Source organism: Macaca nemestrina, chromosome 1, assembly GCF_043159975.1.
Source record: "Macaca nemestrina isolate mMacNem1 chromosome 1, mMacNem.hap1, whole genome shotgun sequence".
Lineage (NCBI taxonomy): Eukaryota > Metazoa > Chordata > Mammalia > Primates > Cercopithecidae > Macaca > Macaca nemestrina.
In genome coordinates this window covers 28,587,343-28,606,600 of record NC_092125.1, presented here as the reverse complement: position 1 = coordinate 28,606,600, position 19,258 = coordinate 28,587,343, and the positions used below count along the sequence as shown (strand labels likewise).

Here is a 19,258-nt window from a genome sequence, read left to right as displayed (position 1 = left end):
TGTCAGAGACCTTCACAGCAGCCCTGCCCATCACAGGCCTGGAGGCCTAGAAGGAAAAAACAGTATTATGGGCTGGGCCCAGGGCCCCTTTGCTGTGTACAGCCTAGGGACTTAGTGACCTGCATCCCAGCTACTCCAGCCATGGCTAAAAGAGACCAAGATACAGCTTGGGCTGTGACTTCAGGGGTGCAAACCCCAAGGCTTGGCAGCTTCCATGTGGTGGTGAGCCTGCAGATGCACAGAAGTCAAGAATTGAGGTTTGAGAACCTCCACGTAGATTTCAGAGGATGTATGGAAATGCCCGGACGTCCAGACAGAGGTGAGCTGCAAGGGCAGAGCCCTCATGGAGAACCTCTGCTAGGGCAGTGCAGAAGGGAAATGTGGGGTGAGAGCCCTCACACAGAGTGGGGCACTGCCTAGTGGAACTGTAAGAAGAGCACCACAATCCTCCAGACCCCAGAATGGTAGATCCACTGACAGCTTGCACTGTGCTCTTGGAAAAGCCACAGACACTCAGGAACAGCCTGTGAAAAAGCAACCAGGAGGGGCACTGTAGCCTGAAAAGCCACAGGGGTGGAGCTGACCAAGGCCATGGGAGCCCACCTCTTCCATCAACATGCCCTGGATGTGAGACATGGAATAAAAGGAGGTCATTTTGAAGCTTTAAGATTTAACTGTGCTGCTGGATTGCAGACTCACATGGGGTCTGTAGCCCCTTCATTATGGCCAATTTCTCCCTTTTGGAACAGGTGTATTTACCCAATGCCTGTACCCCCATTGTATCTACAAAGTTACTAACTTCCTTTCGATTTTACAGGCTCATAGGTGGAAGGGACTTGCCTTGTCTAAGATGAGATTTTGGACTTGAACTTTTGAGTTAATGCTGAAAGGAGTTAAGACTTTGGGGGACTGTTGGGAAGGCAGGACTGGTTTTGAAATGTGAGGACATGAGATTTAGAGGGGACCAGGGGTGGAATGACATGGTTTGGCTATGTCCTCACACAAGTCTCACCTCAAATTGTAATAATCCCCACTTGCCGAGGCCAGGACCAGGTGGAGATAACTGAATCATGTGTGCGGTCTCCTCCATACTATTCTCATGGTAGTAAATAAGTCTCACAAGATCTGATGGTTTTATAAATGGGAGCTCCCCTGCACAAGCTCTTTTGCTTGACGCCATGTAACATACCCCTTTGCTCTTCCTTTGACTTCTGCCATGATTGTGAGGCCTTCCCCACCCTGTGGAACTGTGAGGTCACTAAACTTCTCTCCTTCATAAATTACCCAGTCTCAGGTCTATCTTTACTAGCAGTGTGAGAACAGACTAACATTCTTACTTTAAAAGGACTGCATGTTTGTGTACCCTCTAAATTCATATGTTGGAACTTTAACCCCCAATCGGATATTGCTAGTAGGTAGTGTCTTTGGGGGTAATTAGGTTTAGCTGAGGTCATGAGAGTGGAGCCACCATTGTGGAATTGGCGTCGTTACAAGAGAAAGAAACTAGAGCTCACTCTTTTTGCCATGTAAAGCCACAAGAAGATGGCTGTCTCAGGAAGAGGGTTCTCACCAGATACAGAATATGCCAGCATCCTGATCTTGGATTTCCCAGCCTCCAGAACTGTGAGAAATAACTGTGTGTTTTTAAAGCTACCAGACTATGGTATCTTGTTAGAGCAGCCCAACTTGACGAAAACAGGTACAGGTTTTGTTCCAGGGTCTAGGATCCCTGGGGCTGTCCCAGCTCTGGCAGCATGTCTCGGCTGCATGAACTGTCCTTCAAATAAAGCCTCTTTATAAATTTGACTAGTTTGATGTTTCTGCTGCCTGCAAATGAAAGAATCCTTATTAATAGGCTTATAATGCCATGCAAGTGGTTCCATTTTTTAAAAGCATTTATTCCTACCATAACTTGCTAAATCAACCTTCCTCCTCCAGCACTCAGGTAAACTGTACTTTCAAAAGTCATGAATCCAATGGCTTTTCCTCCATTCCCAATTAGCTGGCCTTCTCTATAGCATTTGAATATATCAAACATTCCCCTCTTATTGAAAACCTCTCTTAACTCTGGAATAATAAAGAAGATTAAATCTCCTCCTATTTTTTAAACAGCTTCTTTTAAATAGACTTTATTAGCCATTTCTCCAGCTAGAGATGTTCTTCAAAGTATAATCTTCCTCCCTGGCTAAAACTACTTTCAAAAGTCATTTACTGGGAATAATTATTTGAGTCATAATGGCACTCTCTCATTTCAATGAACCCATTTGTTATTGTACCTCTAAGTATCACCTCCTTAAATATTAATTTCAAACTTATATCTCCATCTTTGACTTTGGTACCAAGTCCCATTTTTATGTCTTCACTTACTGGATGCTTACCTTTGAATTTTCAGCTTCAATAATACAACAAAAACTGTGTTTATCTTCTGTAGCTGAGTCTTTCCCATTTTGGGTAGATTTTGTCAGTTTTGTCAGTGATTTATTTTCCCAGTCCCCAGGTTTTAAACCAATATTACCTTTGACTCCATTCTCTTTTTCCTGCTATAAAGTCCCAGTGATTCTTTCCTTGCAAGATGTTTTCTAATCGTCCTTTCTTTTTTGTTCCTCTCACAGCAACTTCTATCTGATCTGCTTCCAGTTCCTGTTCTGTTCTAGTTTACCTTCATTCTTTTGATCCTGCTAAAGTAGCATTTTTTCACATGGCTTTTTTTAATGCTGAAAAGCCTTCAGTGGATCTCTGTGGCCTGAGGAAAAGTCCAAACATATTTGACGTGTAGTACCCTGCAAGATTAAGCCTCAACTTGCATCTCTAGTATCTTCCATTCAACTTTAAAATTAACTCGCCATCTCATTCAGGCCCATCTTGCCATATATCTTTGAACACAAATTCCTCATTCCTATATCCCTGCCTTCACTCCTACTTCTCCACACCCTCATTTGAAAAGCCATCACCTGTTTCTCACCTGTACAGATCCTTACTGGACGGTATTGTGAATGTTAAAGGTACTGATTTTAATAATGCTAAACTCTCATAAAAGTTCCACTCTATTCTCATCTATTATAATAGTTGTGTCCCCTCTTCTTCCTACTGTTGTCTTTGTTTCTGAGGAAAAATAGATTATTTTCCTGTTTTATAGAAAATAATATCACACTCGGATATAGTTCTCTTGTCTATGAGCCCTTCTTACCTTCACTCTTCTGCATGTAATCTCAGATTCTAGCAGATCTGTGTTTTCGAAGTTCAAAGAGAAGAGAATCAGCAGGCTCAAGTGTATATAGCAAAAGACATGGTAGTATCCTTTCTTTTTATTGAAAAGAAATCATTTCTATTCTAGCGCAAACAATGTATATTTTACAACATAAAGCAAGATATAATTTACATATTACATTTCTTATGAGATCTTTATACCCTAAATGTCATTCCCTTTTTTATTAAGTCACCTCTTCTGGTTTAATTTAACCTGCCAAGTACCCTACAAATCAGCATCTTGTTTGGAGGGAGATTGAGGACACAGGCAGATAGTTCCTATGTATTCACCTGTATCTGGTATCTGGAGTATCACGATGGTGAAGAACAGAGATGTGTCTTGACGTTTGTGGCCCTGAGGCCCTCAACTGACAACTGGCTTAAGATCCAGAAGATTTCTTTTCCAAATCACATACCAAACTTGTATTTTAAAAAATTGATAGTAAATGAACAAAATTGAGAGCTTGTACAACATGTGTACTTCTTGATCAAGTGCTTAGATAATACATGCTTATGGTGTTGGTTCACTGGCAGTGAATGTTTCTTTGGCTGACCAGCACCAGTTACTCTAAGATATTCCCAGACATTGTTTGCCTGAGACATTGGATAAAACCACCCAATTTCACTGATCATTTGGGTTTGTGGGTTCCGGCTTTGCTGTTTGCCACTGGAAATGGATGTCTGAATCAAAATTTCAAATGATTTTGTTTCACATGTCCCTCTATCTAAGGTTTTTCCCTTCTCAATAAAACCTTTTCATGTATGATTTCTGTTCCCTCCCTATAATTCAAATCTTCTTAGCCATTCTCTCCAAACTCCAAACCTCCAAAGTTCATCAATTTCTTGGATTATACTCATTTCACTTAGAATGTGTCAGTCTGTTGGGATGTACTGTTCCTTCAAAACTTGAAAATCCACAGCAACTAGTGGGACAAAAGGATGAATGGAGGAGCTCTTCAGGAAGCAAGTAATGCATGCTGTTCAGCAAGCCTACACGAACCATTCAGTAAGAAATACTTTAATAGTGGGTTAAAAGAAGAAGGAATCAATTGGTGAAAGCAAAATGTATAAGATGAGCTTCATTATTATTTAAAGAACTACAGAATCAACATTTGAAATACAATTTCAGATTGGTGGCTGTTAGACTGAAATAACATCACCATTAGCTCAATCTGATATGCCAAGGGAAATACAAATGTGTGCTAAAAGTGCATCTTAAACCCAAAAATCCTTGCCTGTCACTCAGACTACAAAGTTGCCATATTTGACCAAAATTGATCCAAAGTTTTTTAATCACTCACAACTAGAAATTATTAGAACTAAGCTGGTCAGGATGAAAATATAAATTAAAAAAAATTCTGTTCTATGTGTCTTAAATTATTCTTTGGTCAAATGATGTGATTTTTGAGAGATCTGAAAATATAAACCTATTTCTCATTTCCAAATACAAGGTTATAAGTATGTACAGCAAGGTAGCATTTTCTTACTAGAAAACAAGGCTTTCAGGTACCGTATCATTCCATTAACACTGTACACTTTTATAGTCCCTTTCCTCCCATGGCTACAAAGTGCTGGACATACAGAGAATACAGGAAAGAATAAAGGAGCAAATGAATAGAGCCTCACAACACCCCTGTGAGGTAGGTAAGTATTGTTAATCCCATTTTACAAATGGGTAAACTGAGGCACAGCATGGTAATGTAGTTGATCAAGTCCACCTGGCAAGTTACAAAAGCATGGCTGGGAACAAAGAAAAAGAAATGAAAGATCAGTCCTGGCTCCCAGCCCTAGACACTAAACTTTATTTCAAAATATTAAAAAATAAAAATAGCCCACAATTGCCTTTTAAATGTTGGAATTTAGAAAAACCTTTAGGTATTCCTCTTAAACATGTGTCTTTCATATTCCTGCTGAGTGAAGAAAGGGTAGATGACTAAATGGTTTTCCCTCCTCTCTCTAACTGCAATTCCCATGATAGATCAGATGTATCAGCATTTCACCAGAGCTCAGGCTCCAAACTCAAGGACATTTTTTATAGCCTCAAATAGTTTCTAATCCATTTAAAGGCCTAATGTGAAAATGAGACCTGTTCTAAAACAGCTGCTCTATCAATTATTCTGTGGCTTTAATGAAAATTTTGTGTAGAAAAAGAAAAGCAGCAAGATCCCTAATTAATGTCTCATCACTATAGAGATAAGAACAGTGGTGATGGTGTATAATTTGCTTTTTGTACTGTTTGGGAAATTGCAAACTGAAGCTTGCAATATTATATATATATATATGAAATATATATATAAATATATAAATATATACAGTATATATATAACTGTGCATCTCACTATCCTTAAGGCACGAAAGAGATGTGGGCATGCCTTTTACGACTCACTCTTAGTGTTACTAGAGAAATTTCTCTTCCTCTCTCAGGTGAAAAATATTTCTTCTACCAAATAGTCTGTGACAGCAAATCATTCAAAGACAACAAATATCTTTAAGATGATTGATTGATTGATTGATTGATTGATTGATTGATTGCATATGGTGAGGGGTGGTGGTGATAGTGATATAATCTATAGCTTCAAGCTTAAATCTATAGCTTAGATGTACACCTTAGTGCTTAGAATTAGCCAGACACAGCCAATTACATTGGATCTGACAGTCCAGTGACCAGATGTGCACAACTGTTTTTTCAGAGGCTGATGGAAAAACCTTACCATGACCAACAAAGATGGAGACAATGAGAAAGGGAATTATGTCTGTCTGGCACAGATTCTTCAGAAAGACTTTGGCTTTTCAAAAGCTCCTAGAGCTTCTATCAAGAGAACTGGGAAGAGGACAGGGTAAGGCACTGAGGTTCAAACAAGTCAATGAGGAGAGTAGAGGCAATCATTCTGAATGTATATATGGTTTCTTTGGCTGCTGTAGTTTTTTTAAAAACTTCATACAATCATGGGGTTGGGTGGGCTGAACCTAGCTGAAGAAGCCTGGAGTATATTAAGCAAAGCATGAATAGAAAGAAAAACAAAATAAACACACACAGAAACAAGTGGTGGTGGTATCCCAGAGGGAGGAGGAACATTTGTTAACTAATTTTCATTTTGCTCCTCTCCTGCTTTTCTCTGCCATGGTCCCAATATTTTAGTTCTGTTTTTTGTTTGTTTGTTTGTTTGTAATTTACTTTTCTCCCCCAGCAGATGAAGAAATAACAGAGCGGGATAGGTGTCTTATGGTTTTTGATTTCTTCTTAGGCCTGTTTAATAATTTTTTTCCTCAGTTGACTGTTGGCACCTGGTTCCTCTGTAAACTATATTCCTTGGCCTTCAGTCTCAGGTTGGCAATGCTGTTGGCCATGTTGATGCCCTGTGCAGGGCTATTGTTGGCACATGTGGCAGAATAAGTAGCCATGGCGCTGTAGGGACAAAGGAGAGAGCAGGGAGAATAACAGGCGTTAGTTTCACAAAGCTGCAAGTCCGTGCCCCAGATGGAGGTACTCTCAGCATGGGGGCAGGCAGGGGCAATGGCTTGGACTAGATGACCTCTAGGGTCCCTTACAGCCCCAGCTTTCCATCCGTCTAAGGTACTTAGAGAAGAGTGGTCATGTTTTGAAGAGCAGGAGAGAGTGGTGTAGAGTGAGGAAAGGGAGGGAGAGGTATTTGTTGTGGTGGATACAGTGAGTAATGATTTATTTCTGGGGTAGGAGAAGAAAGTTGCTCAAGTTGAATAGCAGGTGTTTCATCAGCTGACTAATTAGAACAGTATTTAATCTCTCGTCCTGCCTACCTCCCCAGCCTGTGGGAGCAGTGAGGAATAGAAACAAGCTTTTGAAAATAAACTAAAGGGAATTTTGCTCCTTCACTCTAGATAACTGACCTTAATTCCAACACATTTTAGATAATAAATACCATAATAAATAATGTGCCTGGAGAACCAGTTAAACATCCCGACATAAGTTCTCTGCCATTCTTAATTTACTGGTTGATAGTACCAAGCATTGCTGAATCAAGAGTTTACTAACCCACTGGCCTTGATTTTAAAAACTCCTCAAAAGAACTTGAATAGCACACACTGCCTTTTGGGTCAGTTATTTTGAAAATGTTTAAATCTACTAGATAAACTATCAAAGTCTCCATTTTCAGCATTCTTGACTTCAGAGGTAACTGTTTCTCACTGTCTTTATTGCTGAGAAAAATCTGAAGTTGTTTTTCGTTGTCAGAGATTACAATGAGGACCTAAGAACACTGGTAAGCAGAAATTTGTCGTTGGTGGGTTTCTGTTCATTGCATCCATGAATCTCTATTAAAGGAAAAAGAAATGGTTTCATAGACTTAATAGTAAATTACTCTTTCTACTAAATAGTTAAAAGGATATGCATTTTAATTAAATAAAAATGTTTTTAGTTGCTTCTAAGATTAGTAAAATCTTTCAACTCAGGGCTGGAATGAGATAGACTTATAAATGGAATGACATGTGCTCTTCTGTTGCCTACATTCCAATGGAATTTTGTCAGCCACATAAAAGTTTGTGGTTCTGGGGATCAAGTGACAAGATCAGAAAGAGAGAAAAGTAAAGCTACTCCACAAATAGAACGCAAGTCATTGATTCTTATTTGGGACACACAGAGTCAAAACTCATAATAACCTATTTCAGCTCAGTTACTAATAATTAACTCAAAAAAATTAAGAAATATAATGAGTCCCAGATCACTAGGTATTTCCAGAAATATACATCTTTAATTTAAAATCTTTATAGCCCTGGTTAAATGTATGGGTGACTCTGTGTGTGTGTGTGTGCACACAGCTAGACAAAGCTATGTTCTATTATAGCACACTAAACTTTTGCTTTTAGCACTCGATTCAAGTTTAGTTAATAATTTGTTTAGTATCTATCACTGTTTCAACTATAAGCTCCATAGATTAGACATCACATCTGCCTTGTTCACACTGTTTCCTCAGGTAGAAATGACACCATATCTAGTACTATGTGTTCAATGAATAAACAGATAACTAAGAAATATCTAGATATAGTATAATTAAATTGATTCCTGCTCGATGTCATTGGTTTCTGTCATTCTGCTGTGAGCAATGATTTCTAAAAACAAAATATATCTTACCAATATGCTTTTATTCACAGGAACTGGTCCTTACTGCCAATTTTACTATCTTAATAGAAAGAGCAAAGTCAGTAGGTAATGACAAAAGTAGAAGCTGATGGCTGTGTATACTTGGACCCATCAAAAAATATCTTTCACAATAAAAACTGAACAAGTTATTAGTATAGTTAGACTATCACTTCTACCACTACCTATCAAGGGATAGAAGCAGAAGAGTTCCCAGTTAAGGTAGGTTTAAATTAGAAGTGAGATAAATGACCGGAACAATACACTAAAGTGGGACAAGTTTTTTTAAGAATATACCAAGAAATGTCACTTATTTTCAAAACTCATATACGTATTATCATTTAGTTCACGGTTCCACTCAAGACCTTACCATAAATGTATGTAAACCCACAAAACCTATATTCAAAAAATTTCTAGGATATACCAAGAATCCAAAGATCTAAGTATCTGAGAAAAAAAAAAAAAGACTATTGAATTTGGGAAATGTACCTAAGTCATAGATTATTATAAAATCAACCAAGTCAACCTTTCATAATCAGGTTTCTGTGACAGAATTAAGCCCTAAAGATGATGCACAGTTAGTATAATTTTAAACACATAGAAGAGAACCTGGAATTAGGAGTTGCCTGTATTATTTGCTAAGTATTGAGAAGAAACTTTGATGGCTTCTGAAAACAGAAAGCTAAAACTTCACGAGAGAGGATAAAGAAAAATTTTCTGATGCTAAATTGTAGATTGTCATAGAATATTGTGCTTTAAGTACTTGGTCTAATTTTCTGAGAGATGTGTTTTTTGAGATTCTGAACAAGCAAAGTCCTATTTAACAGAAATTTGCCCTTTCTTAGATATCAAAGTTGTGTTCCATCTCTTTAGCCAAAAAGGGAGATTAGAACCTTGGGGAGATTATTTTAGTTTACTGAAGATGCTATTGCTATTTCCCAGAAATGTCTCCTATAATAATGATTACGAGTTGTCTATTGCATAACCATTTTTATTGTAGTGATTTCATAGTCAACTAGCTTTACCACCTGATATTCTAGTCTGAGGACTTAGTAGGGTCACACATTACTTGGAAATATTGAGTTTCTCTCTCAAATGTAAGCAAGACAGTGATGTCCCAAATGAGATGAATGTTAATGCACTTTCTATCTCAAAAACAAATTAATGGGATTCAGATCATCTATTGCACAGGAGATTGGGTATTTACTGGGACATTTCTCACATAAATTGCAGCCTGCTTTTCCACAGTAAAGAACAGTGCCCTTGTCTGATTATACAGTGACGTTGTATAAGAACACCAGCAGAGGCAAGTCTGTGACAACGTCTTATAGGTATCCCTCAAATTAGTGGAGCATGAGGATTAAAAAGCAGTTGTTTTTAATGAATGAATTTTGCAGCTCCCTAGGAGCTTGATAGGTGATAACATTTTCACTTGATAAATGCATAGGAAATGTATAAACTTTCAAAATTGATTTAACTTGTTCAAGCATTCCATAGCCATAAGAAGTAGGATAAAAGAACCAAAGCCATCTTAATTCACAGCCTCTTAAAAATTTTTAGAATATGTAATCCTACAAATATGGATTCCAATAATATTTTGTAAACATACTAAATAATTGCAAGTCTGTTTTCCAGTAATTTGACATGGATCTAGCTTCTCAATTTAAGCTAAGGGTGCAATATAGCAAGCAGTGAGCAGTCCTTGGATTTACCCGTGAAAAGCAAAACTTATTACAAGTCAGAAAAGACAGAATTAGTGAGTGAGTCCTCTGAGAGTAGCTTAGTCATTCTTCAAAAATGGCATTAGAAGTAAGATGGAGAGGACCTGCCTCCTAAAGTGTCAACAGATGCAAGACAGTCTTGAGTGGCTGCCAATATGAAATTGTTTGTGACCATCTGCTTTCCATGTCATGGAAACTTCTGAAGTTCTGCTTTAGGAAAAGAAAGAGAACCCTAAAGTGTTTTCTTAAAAGTCCAATGAGGGTAATTAACTGTTTTCAACCAATTTATAGAGCCATTCAGAGCATGTAAAATGACCAGTCCTTCCTATACAGGATTAAGCTTGCTCGGATCAAATGGTGAGATTGAAACTAAGTGATTTGTACAGATTAAGCACATGACAACAACCAAAAGCCTGCTTAACAACAACCAGAGATCCTGCCTGTTGGTCTTGCCTTCTAAGCAAAATCCATTTATTCTTGGAAGCAGGGTACAGACATAAGTTCTGGGACTGAGTTCTTAGGTTTTGGCTAAAGCCCCATTTTTAGTTAGTTATAGTTAAGTTCTTTGTGTCAGTGACCAAGAAACCACACTACTGAATAAAGTGCACTGAGGAATTAGAGATTAATAATAAATGCTTGCACCACATCTGTTGATTTAGCTAGTCTGCACTGAGACTTACACGGAGTTGACACATTTAAATCAGCTTCAAATGTTTGCATTTCCTTATTTGGAGATTCCTAACAGATGCAGCACAGCCATAGATAGCAGAATGCTAATCACTAGCAGGGTTGGAGGACTGTTTTCACTGGGGACAAATCATTTTTTATCACTTCAACCTACCCTGAAAGTTGTGAGGAAAAAAGAAAAATGTTAAAATGACTGCCAGAAAATACTATTCGTAGTACGATTTTAAAGCCAGGATACTTACGGACAACTGCCCCTCTGCTTTCTAAAAACCTATAGTGTTGAGTCCCACAAATCACAAAACAATTGCTAGCTTGGGAAAAAAATAATACCTGACTCTGTTTTCAACTCTTTGTTTTCTATGTGGCCCTTTGAACAAATGATGACGTTTACAATTTCACCCTAAAGACAAATCTGTCAGCCAAGAAGTCTATGAGTTTTCCTGAAATCTTGGGTTTCACCAGCTCAGGATTTTTTCAAAGACTGTAGGGGTTATGGTGTTCAAGATTGTGATGCATAGAAGTTGCAGAAAGTCTCTGGTTTGTTCTTTTGTCAGTGCAAGTACAACAGAGGCATACTTGCCTCACCTGATAAAATGTAATACCAGTTTTCCTAGGGAAATTTACTTTTAAAAAGAGATCTGGTACATTCTTTGGAAAGGGATCTTTTGTGATTTAAATAACTAACTTCTGTTTCTAACTTATGTTTTGAAATTCAGAAGTTGATTTTCTAAGATGTATATTTATCTCTTAAAGTGAACACACTTGCACATTTCATTGGTAAGCTTTCAGTTTGTACTATATATTCGGTGATCTTTCTGCTATTTTTAACTTTTCATTTTAGAAATGCTTTTACATATAAAGCCTCTTATATCTTTCTATTGTTGCAAGACTTTTTTTGACGTGCACATTGCTTATCAGTAGGTTCCAGACACCCCTGTGAAATAAGCAATAGGGAAACTATTGCTAGCTTCATGTTAGATACAAAGCTATATAAGAGAGCAATGATCTGACTGGCCTGAGGAGCAGCAGAAGCCAGGACAAGAAAATAATTCTTCTGAACCCTGTCCGGTAACCTACAAAGTCTCACTGTTCAAAGTGTGCACCAAGTGTCAGCAGCATCAGCATCACCTAGAAGCAAGTTAGAGATACAGAATCCAAGCTCCACCCTGGACTTCGTGAATCAGAGTTTGCACAGTCACGTGATCCCAGATGTTTCCCGCGCACAGCAATCTCTGAAGAGCCCTGCTCTAGACTAGTATCACCCTACCATTCATTTCGTGGACATGCTTTCTTGCAGCTCTGGTTCCCAATAGTATTCCTCACTTGAGGACTTCACTGCTGAAATTTCTAGAACTGCAACCCCCACTTTCTTAAACACTCTGAATTCCCACTTAAACCCTACCCCAAGCAGCCGCCCTCTTCCCCCTCTGACAAGTTACCTTTTCAGTGTCTTCCGTTAGAATCCGTTATGAAGCCCCTCGTGTAAACAACATCTTGGGAGGGACGAGGATCTATTTTTGAAAGTGTGAAAGGGAGAAATAAGCCAAATGCGTTCAGCAGATGTCAGGCAGCACCATGACCATGATCAAATGAGGGGAGGAGAAGGATGGGGAGGGAAGCTGTGGACGAGGATAGCTGGCCTCTCTTTCACTGATCACTAGCTTTCTTTTAAGCCCAGGCTTCCCTCTGGAAACAGCACTTCAGGTCAATAATGCAGAACCAGGCCATTCACTACCCACTTCACCTAGGAAAGGATGTCTCTGGGAAGATGTTTCTTGGCTACTTCATTTCAAATAACAGTCAAAAGTTCAGGACTTGGTTGGTCACTGCTACCCAAGAAGCAAAGCACTGCAAGATTAGTGAGTCTGAATAATTTTGGTGCTTGTGTGTGCTTTCATTCTTACAAGTTGCCTAAGAAAAATAGCTCTGAGTTAAGCAATGGGTGTGTGTGCCAAAAACAAGCTTCCTTTAACTGGCCACGGATGGATAAAGAAGACACCTGCCAGGACAACAGTGTCCGTGTTAGGGAATGCTTTGTCCCTCTGGTGACTCAGTTGCCTGCCTAATGTCATCACCTCTAACATGCTCAATCAAGGGAATGAGTGAGGTCATGACGTGCTATAATTAGAGCAAACTATATGTCCTAGGGACAATCCTGGCTTATACCTGTTGTCCTAGTATAATTATTAATAGCGTTCCCCTTTCTCTCTAAAAAATGCCCCAGTTTGAACAATAAATTACACTTCTATCACTCTGGATGTAAAAGACACCCAGAAAAAAAATATGTTGGCTATTTTCCAACCCAAAATTCTGACCATATGCAAATAACTGCTTTTATGCCTTGGTTTTCTCCTTTCTTTTTTCAGGGGATAACCGTGGAAGTCAACAAACTATCCTTTCTGGTAAAACTGTCTGCTCACTGTCTCTGGCTTGTATGACCAAGCCACATCTATCAGTCCATTGGGATGCCCACACCGCACGGAATGTGGACCTCAGCCGCAGGCATGCCTCACTGATCTGAGATAGCTCTTGAATAAAAAGGGGATTTTAGATAGTTTTCCAATCTTATACTTTTTTACTACTTTCGATACAATGCAAGGTTTAATTTGAATGAGAGTACAGTTGTGTGGCTTAACATGTTGGATAAAAACAGGGATCACAAGCATTAGTTCTAGTTCTGCTTGCTGAAGACTTAAATTTGGGCAAGTGTTTAGTCTCTTCTTTGGAAGCAGAGCAAGACAGAGCTATCACACAGGAGTGTTCCAAGAATTAACCAAGAGAAATGCCTTTTAATGAGTGTCACATGTGAGATAACTAACTTGACATAATAGTATCAACAAGAACAGTGAGTTAATTTTTCATAACACAAAAGGTCTATCATTTCCTTTGCTTTGGATCACTTGTTTTTCTTTTTTATTTCCTTAACAATATTTCCTATCAAGCTTCAAAGTGTGAAATCATAACATAGTTTGGTTCTAAACATAGCAGAAACTTCTCCAAATAACAGAATAGCTTTTTGCTACTTTTAGAAATTAACCAAAATATAAACACTTCAGTCAACATTGGATCAAAAACATTATTATTGATTAGATTACTGTTTTAACATCACTTTTCTACTTATATTTGAAGAATAATTTATTCTTCATACAGAATATGAACATTTTATGATTTTTTAATTAATTTTTACAAATTCAATTTCTAAGAGAGAAATGATATAAAAGCATGCCATGAAATGAGTAAAACGTACTAGGTTATATGATTTTAAGTGAAAAGAGAAGAATACAAAATAATATATATACTAAGGCTACACCTATATAAAATATTGAACTCTAATCACAAAAATGAACATACTAGTTATGTCAAGATGGTGAATTATGGATGTTTTTAAAAATGTATCCAGTATTTCTACATAATTCTTTCCATTAAAATAGAGTATTTCCAAAACAGGCACGCATAAATTGCCATGTTAATAATTTCAGTTAGATGTCCATATACTAAACACGTATGATGCAGACGCTGAGGCTCAAATGGCTGAGGTCCAAGTAATATAACCCTATATTAATTCAGGAAGGATTTCATCCCCATTCATGCAGTGTGCTGTGTGAAGCCTCTCACTGGTAAGGACCATGTGGCAGCCATCTGGATTGTTTATTGCTGGTGTGAAAAATTCCTATGGAGGACCCAGACAGAAAAAGGAACAATACTTCCTGGTTGTGACCATATTCAAACCAGAGATCTTGAAGCATCAGGCTTTGAACCACACCCATTTTCCAAGTCATTTAGCATGTTCATGAACACACTAAATTTCTCTTATACCAATATTTATAAGAGAAATAAAGCAGACTTTCATTTATTTAAAATATTAGAGAATATGTGATTTTACAATGGTCTTCAAAAACTGTATTTTTAGTAAATCTTATAGGAGAAGAGTTTAAATTTAAAATAGGGCACACAGATATAACTAATGTTTCAAGATCAGCAAAGCACACCACATCTGAGTGCAACAGGGCCCAGAATAAGACTTTCCTAGACGGAGGGTCTCTATGTGCTAAGACCAAAAGAATTCAGGCTAATTTTATAACAGGGGATTAAAAGAAATTTCCAAATGCATTTACCGTGTTTCTCTAAAGGAACTGATTTGGAACAGAAAGAAACTTTTAGATGAGGCTTTTTGCTTTGATTAAAGCTATGAACCTTTGAAAAACACTTGCATTTCAAAAATGTAGCATTTCATGTCAGGAATTCAACTTCATCTGAGACATAATCTCCTATATTTCATTTAAAACCTCTCCTTAAACCAATAATTAACCTTGACAATAAAAAGGTAAACAAAAGCATAATAAATGAATTTGTGAATAGTTCTGCCTCCACTGAAATCAGCCAGGGAGAACACGTAGGCTTGGCCTGGTTTCTCAGAGTACTCAGGTCTACTTTCAAAGAAAGGCACTCTAGACTAATCCAGTGGGTTAGGCACTTGTGTCTCAGCTTCCCTTCTGGCAGCCTGTATTTTCTGAACAGCATGATAATTGGAGGTTAAAAACCTCTTTATGAGATTGAAATAGTACTCTGTTATTTGTTTCTTTAAAAATGTTCAACTTTTTAATATAAAAGTTTAGTGTAAATTATACATTCCTTTTTTATTTAAAAGAAACACACACACAAACACATGCAGACACACACAGACACACACACACACACAAATACACACAAACTGATCCCCAGAGAAACCTTCAGACAAGTAGACAAGAATTAGCAATAGACTAGGAAGGCATTTGGCATTATAAGAAATTCACACCTACTAACAAAGAACCTTGGCCATGAAAGTGATCAGAATGAACTTGGGTTTTCCTTCCTTCTCTCTCTGTCATAGTCCCTCTCTGTCTCTCTCCTTCCTTCCTTCTTTCCTTTCTTTCTTCCTTCCTTCCTTCTTCTTTTTTTAAATTCAAAGTCAGTTTTACTGCAAAGTTTGCCTTTGGCCCTATACTTGGAGCTTTATAAGTTAAGTCCCTACATTTGCATAATACAACGAATTTATCTTAAATTTGGAAACAGGGTAAAGTGTTGTTGCAGAATTGTTGCAAGAGGGACACTGGGCACAGCTTAATGATCTTTTCTTTTAAATTCTTCCTCATCTTTGAAACCTTTGCAAGAGTTCCTGAGTCCAAGAGGAGATTGCTGAGATAGCCTGCCCCTCTTACTTCTGCCCCAAACCCTGCTCCTGGGGCAGCTAATAATCTCCTGGGAAAATGTGGGGATGTCAGCAAGTTGAATGTCTCTGAAGAGATTAACCCAGTAAGAAATGTCGGTGAGCTGCACAAGCAGCTTGAAACATGACCGACCGCTGAGAAACAAGCGGAAGTGGAGCAAGGGAGAGTGGGCCAGTCATTCACCTGTACGGAGACGCCGTCCCCCAGGAGAGATAATCGGTGGGTCTCGGAGCAGGACGAGGTACGATGGGCTGCTCCACAGCAGTCACGTCTCCTGAGTAGGATTTGAGGAGGGAAGCATTTTTATTGGCTAGCATGGCTCTCTCATTCCTGCGGAACTTGGCTCTTCGGTTCTGAAACCACACCTGGAGGATTGTTAGGAGGCGAGAAGGCGTAAGGAAAGAGAGGAAAAACAAAGAAGAAGGGGTTACATGGATGAAATTCTGGTTGATTTTACTATATAATGCCTTCCCAAGGAAGATATAAGATGGCTATGGAATTCTCCTTAGAACAATAGAAACATGCCTTACGGCTTCCCTCATGAGGGCCATTCTTAAAGGTCCAGACTATTACAAGACCATGAAATTCTCCAGTAATCAGGTCTCCGGAGATGGGATCTGTGTGACTTACAGACAGGACAGCAAAATATGGGTTATAATCCCTGTTATAATTGTAATCAAGAAAAATCTCATTAGGCTTCTGCCACAGAAATAATGACTTTTCTAAAAGCTTTCTCGAAATTCTTCAAAATGTGAAAATGTCATCTGCTTTCATAACAATTATATTTTAAGAAAATTCCTCATCTCCCAAAAGTAGATGTTCCAACTAAGATTTAAGAAGGAAGTGTTTTATTTGGGAGGTGCAAGGAACACCATTTGGGGAGCAAGGAAGTAACAGAGAAGAAAAGGCAACCACTAAAGAGTGTGCTACTAAACCAGCTATCTCTGCGGTAGCTCAATCCTACAGAGATCCTGAAAACTAAGACTAATGTAGGACACACACTTCAGAGTTATCCCTCCTGGGGCTGACGGAGTTGGGTGTGTGTACACTGGATCCTGTCAGTCGTTGGATATTAATGTTCCAGCACTTCTGGAATGCTGAAGGCAGGGCAGTCTCCTGAAGTTCTAAAAGAAACTGCTGGCACAGAAATGCAGGCACTAAAAGTTGGAAGCTGACCAGACTGCACTTAATTGTAGAGTTCAAGGGAAATGGACAGCACAGACAGCATTTGCTACAGCTAATAATAAACCTATCATTTAATTTTATTTATTTTTATTTTATTTTACAAGTTCTAGGATACGTGTGCAGGATGTGCAGGTTTGCTACATAAGTCAAACTGTCTCTGTTTGCAGATGATATGATCCTGTATCTAGAAAACCCTATCGTTTCACCCCAAAAACTTCTTAAGCTGATAAGCAGCTTCAGCAAAGTCTCAGGGTGCAAAATCAGTGTGCAAAAATCACAAGTATTCCTATACATCTACAACAGAAAAGCAGAGAGTCATATCATGAATGAACTCCAATTCACAATTGCTACAATGAGAATAAAAAATCTGGGAATATAGCTCACAAGAGAAGTAAAGCACCTCTCCAAGGAGAACTAAAAACCATTGCTCAAGGAAATCAGAGAGGACACAAACAAATGGAAAAACATTCCGTGCTCGTGGATAGGAAGAATCAATATCACGAAAATGGCCATACGGCCAAAGTAATTTATAGATCTAATGCTATTTCCATTAAATTACCATTCACATTGTTCACAGAATTAGAAAAAACTACTTTAAACTTTATATAGAATGAAAAAAAGCCCATATGGCCAAGACAATCCTAAGCAAAAAAAAACACAGCTGAAGGCATCACACTATCTGACTTCAAAATCTCCTAGAAGTCTACAGTAACCAAAACAGCATGGTATTAGTACAAAAGCACACACACAGACCAATGGAACAGAATAGAGAACTCAGAAAAGACTGTACACTTACAACCATCTGATATTCAACAAACCTGAAAAAAACAAGCTATGGGGAAAGGATTCCTTATTTAATAAATGGTGCTTGGAGAACTGGCTAGTCATATGCAGAAAATTGAAACTGGACCTCTTCATTACACCATATACAAAAATTAACTCAAGATAGATTAAAAACTTAAGTATAAAACCCCAAACTATAAAAACCCTAGAAGAAAATATAGGCAATATCATTCAGGACATAGACATAGGCAAAGAATTAATGATGAAAATGTCAAAAACAATTTCAACAAAAGCAAAAATTGACAAAAGGGATCTAATTAAAGAGCTTCTGCACAGAAAAATAAACTATCATCAGAGTGAACAGGCAACCTACAGAATGGGAGGAGATTTTTGTAATCTATCCATCTGACAACGGTCTAATATCCAGAATCTACAAGGAGCTTAAACAAATTTATAAGAAAAAAATAAACAATCCCATTAAAAAGTGGGCAAACAATATTGTTTGTTAAGTGTTACTAGGGCTAGGAACTTATATAAGCACACTACATACATTATTTCTAGTCAACATGACAATTTCACATATTAAGTTTTAATATTTCTATTTTACAGTTAGAAAGCAATTTCAATGAGATTAAATACAGTCATGCACCACATAATAATGTTTCAGTCAATCATGGACCTTGTATACGATGGTGGTCTCATTGAATTATAATAATTATAACTTAATTATATTATAATTAAATTTGATATGTTTAGATACACAAATACTTCCCATGGTATTACAATTGCCTACACTATTCAGTAGAGTAATATGCTGTACAGGCTTGTGACCTAAGAGCAACAAGCTATACCCTATAGCCTAGGTGTGCAGTCAGTTATACCATCTAGATTTGTGTAAGTAGACTCCATGATGTTTGCACAATGACAAAATCACCTAAAAATGCAGTCCTCAGAACAGACTCCCCATTATTAAGCATTATATGACTGTAATCTCTTGAAATTCACATAAATAATAAATGGCTGAGTTTCTGAACTCAAGGACATCCAATTCATGATCATACAACTCTTGTAGAGTGCTATGGAATTCTACTCATTCATTTACTCATTCAAGAAATCTTTATGGAGCTCCTGCTATGGTCCAGGCCCTGTACTAAATGCTGGAAAGAGAGAGATGAGAAACTTATGCTCTGCTTTTAAGCAGCTCACAACCTATTAAAGGAAGGCATGTAAATTTGAAAAACTGCAAAACAAGTATTTTAAATGCAATTATAGAAATGTATAACAAGGTATGGGAGAACAAAATTCTTTTTGTGGAG

At 37.9% G+C, this 19,258-nt stretch overlaps 1 protein-coding gene across 4 annotated transcripts in view; it reads right to left on the bottom strand.

Annotated features, from left to right (window-relative positions):
• Positions 1 to 4,248: 4,248 nt before the first annotated feature.
• LOC105484395 (paired related homeobox 1) overlaps positions 4,249 to 19,258 on the bottom strand; it is a 74,723-nt gene continuing 59,713 nt past the window's right edge. For 2 of the 4 annotated variants that reach the window (XM_011745926.3, XM_011745924.3), the window contains 2 exons: positions 16,158 to 16,339; positions 4,249 to 6,652 (listed from right to left, as the gene is read on the bottom strand). In XM_011745926.3, coding sequence (XP_011744228.1) covers positions 6,514 to 6,652; positions 16,158 to 16,339 — 321 coding nt within the window. In that variant the 3' untranslated portion in view covers positions 4,249 to 6,513. Of the gene's footprint in view, positions 6,653 to 7,258; positions 7,537 to 12,206; positions 12,279 to 16,157; positions 16,340 to 19,258 lie in introns of all 4 variants that reach the window. The other 2 variants (XR_011611038.1, XM_011745925.3) reach the window with 2 other exon arrangements.